This window comes from Silurus aristotelis, assembly GCF_946808225.1.
Source record: "Silurus aristotelis genome assembly, chromosome: 12".
NCBI lineage: Eukaryota > Metazoa > Chordata > Actinopteri > Siluriformes > Siluridae > Silurus > Silurus aristotelis.
The window spans coordinates 24,432,389-24,442,295 of record NC_139585.1 but is presented as its reverse complement, the minus strand read 5'-3'; the positions used below and the strand labels follow the sequence as shown (position 1 = coordinate 24,442,295).

The 9,907-nt window shown below is 37.6% G+C and overlaps 1 protein-coding gene across 2 annotated transcripts in view; it reads left to right on the top strand.

Annotated features, from left to right (window-relative positions):
• The first annotated feature begins 3,775 nt into the window (after window positions 1–3,775).
• gas7b (growth arrest-specific 7b) overlaps window positions 3,776–9,907 on the top strand; it is a 56,943-nt gene continuing 50,811 nt past the window's right edge. The window contains exon 1 of one of the 2 annotated variants that reach the window (XM_083556979.1): window positions 3,776–4,278. In XM_083556979.1, the coding sequence (XP_083413105.1) occupies window positions 3,949–4,278 (330 nt within the window). In that variant the 5' untranslated portion in view covers window positions 3,776–3,948. The remainder of the gene's footprint in view (window positions 4,279–9,907) is intronic. The other variant, XM_083556980.1, reaches the window with a different exon arrangement.

Sequence of the window (9,907 nt, the reverse complement as noted above, 5' to 3'; positions counted from 1 at the left end):
CAAACAAACCCACTTCAGCTCAGGAATGGCTGTTAATAAGTTGAATAGGGTAATGGGAACGGATGTAGAAGCAGAATGCAAATGTTCTGAAATCTAAACTTCTGTCTCATAGTTAACCTGTTCTCTCATCTCATAGTTAAAGAACAAAAAATGGCAGCATGAACAACAACATTATTATTTTTATGAACAACTGTTTATCATTGCTGTGGTTTCTGGAGTACTGATAGTATAGTATAGTATAGTATAGTATAGTATAGTATAGTATAGTATAGTATAGTATAGTATAGTATAACATTCAGTCATAATATAATAAACACATTTTCTAGGCCACTGCAAGTTGAAGCTGAATGCTCTTGGTGTAAATGATTCTGTAATGGATCCAGGTCCTACTGAACTTGAAATTGTGACTCAGAAGGTCAGGAAAAAAAATGCATAGAGAAGTGTGGAGAGAGTGGGAAAAAAAGGAACAACACCATGTGAGTCAAAGAGTATGTTGAGAGTTTACAGTAAACCTACAACATAGAGGAATCACATCGACTGACTGAAAGATAAAATGCAACCAAAAAGGGACCACACTTTTTCAACACACACACACACACACACACACACACACACACACACACACACACACACACACACACACACACACACACACTCACACACACACACACACACACACTTATTTACACACTGTCCTGAGTTCAGGATCAAACTAAGCATCAGCAGCAACAACCACCATGTACTAAATACAGTGTCTGTCAAAGGTTTGGAAAAACCTATTATTTTATGGTTCTTAAGACACGTGCATGTTCCTTTAGTTTATATGCAACAAACCAGGCCAAAGGCAAAAACACACAAGAATTGTACAGTGAATTTCGGATTTTGGAAGAAAGTTCTGTGCATATATAAGCTCAAATCGGTCAGTTTTGTCTCTGACAGAAGAACGTCTGTCAGACAGAGAACAGGAGAGAAGATGTTAGCACACTGCCTCACCCTTACACTCAAACATTGAGGTGGAAGTTTAATGATTTGGGGATGTTTTGGAGCAGGGAAGGTTGGAGACCTAATCCAGGTGAAATGAATACTAAATCAACATGGCTACCATTACAAACTCCAACTCATGCCATGCAATTCCATATGGACTGTGGTTAATTAGAACCGACTCCACCATACAACAAGACAATGAACCGTAAAGTATTTCAGCTGATTTCTTAAAGAAAATAAAGTTGAACATATGTACAGTTTGTTATATAGCTTGGTAAAGAATAAAGAAATAAAGAAAGTACATACGGTCACACAAGTCTCCACTGATTTTATGGGTTTGCACTTTTTTAACATTTCATTTTAAAATCATTTAAAATCATTTTAAAAGCATTTCAAAGTCAGAAATACAGCATTACAGTGTAGCATAACAAACCATCTGCTGAGCTAATATGAATTTTTAAGTTACAGACAGACAGTTCAGGGCTCTTTACTTCATCTATATGGGTTCACAAGTCCTATGGTATCCCCTGTATTGCACATTTTAGCATTTCCACTGCTCAAACAAACCCACTTCAGCTCAGGAATGGCTGTTAATAATTCGATTAGGTTAATGGGAATGGATGTTGAAGCAGAACACAAATGTTCTGAAATCTAAACTGCTGTCTGTTAGTTAATCTGTTCTCTCATCTCATAGTTAAAGAACAAGAAAATGGCAGCATGAACAACAACATTATCATTTTTATGAACAACTGTTTATCATTGCTGTGGTTTCTGGAGTATAGTATAGTATAGTATAGTATAGTATAGTATAGTATAGTATAGTATAGTATAGTATAGTGTAGCGTTGTATAGTATAGGGTAGTATAGAATAGTATATTGTAGGGTAGTATAGTATAGTATAGTATAGTATAGTATAGTATAGTATAGTATAGGGTAGTATAGAATAGTATAGTGTAGGGTAGTATAGTATAGGATAGTATAGGATAGGATAGGATAGGATAGGATAGAATAGTATAGTATGCTATGGTATGGTATAGTATAGTATAATATAGTATAGTATAGTATAGTATAGTGTAGCGTTGTATAGTATAGGGTGGTATAGAATAGTATAGTGTAGGGTAGTATAGTATAGTATAGTATAGGATAGGATAGGATAGTAAAGAATAGTATAGTATGGTATGGTATAGTATAGTATAGTATAGTATAGTATAGTGTAGGGTAGTATAGTATAGTATAATATAGTATGGTATAGGATAGGATAGTATAGTATAGTATGGTATGGTATAGTATAGTATAGTGTAGCGTTGTATAGTATAGGGTAGTATAGAATAGCATAGTGTAGGGTAGTATAGTATAGGATAGTATAGTATAGTATAGTATGGTATAGTATAGTATAATATAGTATAGTATAGTATAGCATAGTATAGTATAGTATAGTGTAGCGTTGTATAGTATAGTGTTGTATAGTATAGTATAGTATAGTATAGTATAGTATAGTATAGTGTAGTATAGTGTAGCGTTGTATAGTATAGGGTAGTATAGTGTAGCGTTGTATAGTATAGGGTAGTAGAGTATAGTGTTGTATAGTATAGTATAGTATAGTATAGTATAGTATAGTATAGTATAGTATAGTATAGTATAGTATAGTGTAGCGTTGTATAGTATAGGGTAGTATAGAATAGTATAGTGTAGGGTAGTATAGTATAGGATAGTAGAGTATAGTGTACTATAGTATAGTGTAGCATTGTATAGTATAGGGTAGTAGAGTATAGTGTAGTATAGTATGGTATGGTATAGTATAGTAGAGTAGAGTATAGTATAGTGTTGTATAGTATAGGGTAGTAAAATATAGGATAGTAGAGTATAGTGTTGTATAGTATAGGGTAGTATAGGATAGTGTAGTATAGTATAGTATAGTATAGTATAGTATAGTATAGTATAGGATAGTATAGTATAGTATAGTATAGTATAGTATAGTATAGCGTTGTATAGTATAGGGTAGTATAGAATAGTATAGGGTAGTATAGAATAGTATAGTGTAGGGTAGAATAGTATAGTATAGTATAGTATAGTATAGTATAGTATAGTATAGTATAGTATAGTATAGTATAGTATAGTGTAGCGTTGTATAGTATAGGGTAGTATAGAATAGTATAGTGTAGGGTAGTATAGTATAGTATAGGATAGTAGAGTATAGTGTTGTATAGTATAGTATAGTATAGTATAGTATAGTGTAGCTTTGTATAGTATAGTATAGGGTAGTATAGAATAGTATAGGGAGGTGGTAGCTCAGTGGTTAAGGCATTGGGCTTTGGATCAGAAGATCACAGGTTCTAATCCCACCACCACTATACCAAGCTGCCACTGCTGGGCCCTCAGCCCTGAGCCCTCGCTCTGGACAAGCCAAATGCCGCAAATGCAAATGTAAATGTAGGATACTAGAGTATAGTGTAGCATTGTATAGTATAGGATAGTAGAGTAGAGTATAGTATGATATAGTAGAGTAGAGTAGAGTATAGTAGAGTAGAGTATAGGGTAGTATAATATAGGATAGTAGAGTATAGTATGGTATAGTATAGTAGAGTATAGTATGGTATAGTGTAGTATAGTATAGTAGAGTATAGTGTTGTATAGTATAGTGTAGTATAGTATTAATAATATACAGTATAATATGTAAAAATGATGTCATTATGGTCATAAAGTAATGACTGGATGTTTAAAAAAACCAAATGCAACAATAAATAAAGTATAAAGTACTAGAACTGTGTGTGTGCGTGCGTGTGTTTTGTAACCTCTATTTTGTTATTGCATCTGATATTGAAGTACGCCCAGGAGCCACGTGGTTGCTTCTAAAAAGTGTCAAAGGTTTGCCATGTAGGTGGCGTTACTGCTGTACGATGTTCGAATCGAGAAGCGTGTTTGGGAGGTCGCCAGTGTCTTTCCCCACCCTACGCAGTTCACTGCATGTCCAATAGGGATCGCGTCTCCGGGTTCGATCGCGCGCATCTGGAGGAGCGCATCTGGTCGGAATCCCGCAGCTTTTTAACGCGCAGACGAACGGAAGAAAGAAGGAAAGACAGAAAGCGTCAGCGCGCAGGGGAAGTTTACTTTGCGATGTCGGGATCGCTGTGTCGGAGTTTGTACGCGTTCAGCGGCGAGCAGCACGAGTGCGGATTGCGCTTCCAGCCCGGGGAGCTGATCCGCATCACGCGCGCGCTGCCCGGCGGATGGTGGGAGGGCGAGAAGGATGGAGTCACCGGATGGTTCCCATCAAGTTACGTTCAGGTCTTGGAGGTAGGACAGATGTTTTTTAAACAACCATCTGTTAGTGCCAAACTCCTTATAATATCTCTTTCAAGGGTCGTGTCTCCATACTTTCAGCAGGAGTTCCTTAAAGAACCCTAATTTTCTTGTAGACACATTATATTGAGATTTTGGACTGATTTTTCCAGCCATATGGGGTTCTTCTTGAATATAGTCTTGAAGGTAGAACAACCATGGTTCTAAATAACCAGCCAGCAACTCCTCATAAAATCTCTTTAAAGGGTCAGGTCTCCAGACTTTCAGCAGGAGTTCCTTAAAGAACCCTGATTTCATTAAGAATCTTCTTGTAGACCTTTCATTGAGACATCAGACATTTTTCCAGCCTTACAGTACGTGTTTCTTCTTCCGTCACACCAAGGAATACACACTGAAATAAAGTCTTGGACAACTGATTTGTTCAGCCGCATGTGGTTCCTCCTCAAACTAAGTTGTAAAGGATGTCTGTATACTTTCCCCCTTACTTGAATTAGGAGACCCAAACTCTTTCCTGCATGACAATATCCCTGTCTACAAAGCAATTTCCATGAAGATATCATACAGTACATGGGTTGGATTAAAAAATCATGAGTTTCCTGCTACACCCTATTGAAAACCTTTGGGATGAATCGAATGCTGACTGCACCCCAGGCCTCCTCACTTCACCTACATCAGGATCGTAATCTACCTGCTTGTTGAACATCCCATTCCATATTTAATCACCGTTTTACTGCTCAATGCTTTTGAGAAAGCTTTTTTCTAGATCATGGCTGTGTTTTTTTTCCTTCATTCAGCCACAAGAGCGTAATGTCAGATGTTAGGTGAGTCAACCTGGGGCATGGTTATTATTCCAGTTCATCCAGTTCATGTTCGGTCAGGGCTCTTGTGCAGGACACTCAAGTTTTCCTACTTCAAACTTGTCAAACCATGTCTTCATGGAGCTGGCTTTGTGCTCATAGGCATTGTCATGCTGAAACAGGTTAAAGTAAAGGGAAGTTGTAAACGACATAAAACGGTGTGCTTCCAAATTTGATGCAAGAGTTTGGGGAAGGAATTAATGGGTGTGTTGGTCAACAAACCATGTTAACGCGTAGTTTTTTTTACGGGGTAAATCGATGAAGGTTGAAGATTTGCTTTTCTCATCGAGTTTCCTTCAGCTAAATCATTTACAAAATGCCTCAAGGATTTTTGGTTTTTAAAAACTGGACTTGCTGTACACGTAGAGTGTTTAAATTAATTTACCTTTTGCTAGGTATACATCATCTGACCCCTGGTTTGTAACACAGGGGTCACAAACCAGGTAGCCCTCAAGGACCACATGAGTAGCTAAAAATAGCTTTTTTAACTTTGTTAAATCATTGTTAATAATTATTGAGAAATCATTAACATGATCAGTGTCTTCACATAGATGAATATCATTAATTATTAATAATAACATATAATAAAAGGTAAACTGAGCATTTTTTTTAAATTTTAGATCAAACTGAAAACTGTGTGTATCAAACTGGAAGCCCTTCACATTAATCAGTACCCAAGAAGTAGCACTCAGTTTTAAAAAGGTTGCTGACCCCTGCCCTAACAGGACCATGGAGAACAGGGACACGATTTTTGATCATTGTAAAAAAACATTTTGTGGACTCTTATGAAGTCAGTTCATGGATACCAAGCCTACATTGTTAGGTGCTAGCTGGATCATGACATAGCGAAGGTCATGTTTTGGTGAATCTCCTTTCGTTTAAAATATGTGTTGGAAAATCCAAGCTTATGATTTTGTTTTGAGGCATTGTTATTTAAAAATAAAAAAAGGACACAACGAGCGTTTTCTTCTTCAACTCATCCATCCATGGGCTGATTTCAAATGTTGTCCTATCTGATAACCACATTCTACAGCTTGTTTTTTCTGCCAGTGCAGGTTCCTTGTTGAGATAAAATCTTCAAATGTATTTAGCTTCTCAAAGTTGGTTTGAGTTTTCCTTAAAGAACTTTTGTTCTTATTACAATAAAGGGTCTAGTCGGACAAAACATGCCTTATGAAAGATTAGGATGATTATTATTTACATGTATTGTGTAATCACGTTAATTGATTTTACACACAATTACAACCAGCAGTAAGTCACAATAAGGTATTGTAGGTTGAGAAGAAAAACAGCTTTCAGAAGATCTTCTACTTCTTTTATTATCTTCACACACATTGCTTTGATATACAGACACCACTGAAAGCCTTGATTAACTTGTGAACTTGATTAATGGAACATCTGGGCTACTGACACAGGTTTGGAGAATTTGTGGTGCCATTTAAGATGTTGCAGGTATTAGCTCTATTGGAAGTTGATCGTTTTTAAGGAAATGATTCGATCGAAAAGCAACTTCGGCATATATCAGTTATGGCTGAGATATTGGCCACATGTTCATAGAGGAACTGTGATAAGAATTTGAAAATGATTTCACAACGATCGCCAGTAAAGGGCGTGCAACTAAACAAAACATCAACAACAACAAAACCCATGCCATGATAACTAATAATAAAAAAATTAATATGTTCTTTATAAGTGTAAGTTTTTCCCTGATGAGCAAGCCGGTGGCGACTGTGGCGAGGAAAAACTCCCCGAGAGCATTGGGGTTTTTCTCTGGGTACTCTGGTTTCCTCCCACAGTCCAGAAAAAAATAAGACTATTAAAAAAAAAAAGCATTTTGCAGAAAAAGAAAAAACATGGCAACAAAAAGAGAAACTTAAAAATGCAGCCGTTTATCCTACCTCTTAGGAAGCACTGACACTCAAGACTCCATAATTATGAAACTTCTAGAAATCACAATTTAAGCCCAAAGTGTAGTTAATCAACAGATTCTGACCAAAGAAATCAGTCTTTCAGGGTTTTTGAGACACATGCATTTTTTTCAATGCAACAACTAGATAAAAGGCAAAATCACACAGGAATTGGACAATAAGAGTCTAGAACAAAGTTCTTTGGACAGTTAAGTCCAGATTTGATATTTTTGGCTCTAATAGAAGAACTTATATAAGATGTAGAACAGGAGAGAAAATGTTGAACAGTCATGAACAGTCAAACATGGAGGTGGAAGCGTAATGGTTTGGGGATGTTTTGGAGCAGGGAAGGTTGGTGACTTATTCCAGGTGAAAAAAAAAAACTGAACCAACATGGCTACTATTGCTTACTTCAACACAATGCAGCTGACTAGAACCAACTTTACCGAACAACAAGTTAATGACCCGAAGAACCCGAAGTCCAAGCTCTGTAATCATTATTTAGAGAGCAAAAGAGTCGACTGAAGTGTTACCTCTCATGAAATGGCCTGCCCAGTCACCGTACTTAAATCCTATTGAACTGTTCTGGGATGAAATGGATCAGAAAATCAGAAAGAAATCTCCAACTAGAACAGAACACCTTTGGCGAATTTTACAAGAGGCCAAGTATTTCAGCTAAATGTTTGGAGAAACAAACTGTCCAGACACCAAGTGTGTGTAAAGCTATGCTATTCATGCTAACTGTGGATTTTTCAATAAAAACAATGTTAGCAAAGAATAGAAGCAAATCTAACATGCATATGTCTCTATAAAACGATAAATGACTGGGAGTTTGTCAGCGTTTGACACTCCCCTGTATAGGGTAAGAGATCGAATGAAGACCTTAAATGCTTCTCGGATTTGAAATGCAGTGACTTATCAGCCGGCTTCGATTAATCCGACAGGAACCTAGGACGTGTTCTGAAGGCCGTGAAAAGGAGAATGACAAACTTGATGCAGTCATGATGCCGAGTGACTAATTATCTCTATTAGCGAACAAAACGCAGCAGATTGCATTGCAATTACAGCTGCGAAGGCATCAACAGGTTCCATTTAAAGAGACAAACTCTAATTTGGGTGATTGAAAAGAACTTACATTAACGGTACATTAAATAATGAAACCAGTGTGTGCGGCATTGCATGTAGATATACTGTATGATGCAGTAGGAGCACTATGAGTACTGTGAGTGCTATTTGGATGAAATATAACTGAGAGAAATACCCTGTGGGGGAGCCTGGGAATATTTGGCTTCCATGCAGAATAACGTAAAACATCTGGAAGTGAGTCCCACAGCCTGACATCCGGCAAAACACTGTCCACCAATGCTAGGCTGTGAGCATGGTGTTTTTCCTTTTTTTAGGTTGCCTTCGTGGGTGTTGGGGCTTGGAATCTCACCCCTTAGATTCTCTCCATTACCTCTAAATTGATTCGTGAATGCTATGCTAATTAATTCTCACATATGACAAATCTTACCCTTTGCTTTAACGCATACAGGATGTTTCCAATGCAGACGCATTACAAGAATCTGGTAATTGACTCCTCAACCGCACGAGTGTGCAGGGGTTGCGTTTAACATGCTCCTGTTAACCATGGCAGCTAGTGGAAGTTCTGTTTTTAGCTCACAGCCTGTCATGTATCTAAGCACTAGGACGCATTTCTGAAAGCCAGGTCTGCTATGACATCGCTTTGCGTTAGAAGGGGAACTTTGTGTGGTTGTGACAAGTGGGAAATCCAAAACCACATCGTGGAAATATATTGAGTCAAGGCCACAGGCTGTCAGAAAGGACCCACCTAATAGAAGCCGAGGTGTTGAAACATGGAAGTAAATAATAGGAAGCAGGCACTTCCCTGGTCAACACATGCTGACCTGAATCATTTGCCTGCAGGTGCCAAATAAAATGTTGTGAGCTTGTAGGCTGCTTTTGGGTCTGAGGTTGCCTTAAAACTGGATTCAAGTTTCTGGCTGATTCTAATAAATTAAATAAATAGATAGTAAAGCTGTTGCAATGTTCACATACACATTCTTGACTTAACAGTTAAGGCCCACTATTACTGAACAAAAGGTTGGAGGGGTTTAAGGGCCAGGCCTCCACCATTGTGGCCCTGAGTAACACTTATTCGCTCCAGGGGTGCTGTAGCATGGCTCCACTCTGACCCGAACTTTCTAACAAGCTAGAATATGTAAAGAAAAGTTTTTCCATTGAGCTATTTGGGACAAATAAAGGAGGTGGCAGCTCAGTGGTTAAGGCTCCAATTACTGATTGTTGGCTCAATCATGGGTATCAACAAGCTGCCACTCTTGGGCCCCTGAGCAAGGCTCTTAACCCTCAACTCCCAACATCGCTGTGTTATGCAAAAAACAAATAAAATCACTGTGCTGTAGTGTACATGTGACAAATATAAAGCAACTTAAAGACCTTTTTGAGGTGTATTCCTACTTTATTTATTTCCTTTCCTCCTTATCTTCAATAGTGGTCAACCATGAGATTGCATAAGCGGCAGAGCTACTGATTGGAAAGCTCTTAGATGGAGAGCTCTAGCTGGGAACGTAGTTCACATCCTCACCTTTTCTAGCTTGGACTGCTTATTATTTATCGATTAGCATCATATTATTTAAGCAGATTGTCCATGACAATGGAAAGCTGGTGTAAATAAAAGAGCTTATGTGGTTTGGTCAGTGTTGTCGTGACTTGCGTATATACTATATTTATCCATAATAGTTTAATCTAGCAAAATGTTAATGTTATTACTTTGTTTATATTATTTAATGGTAGCAATTTATAAGCACTCAGCGTAACTATTTTTAGAGAAGGGCCCTG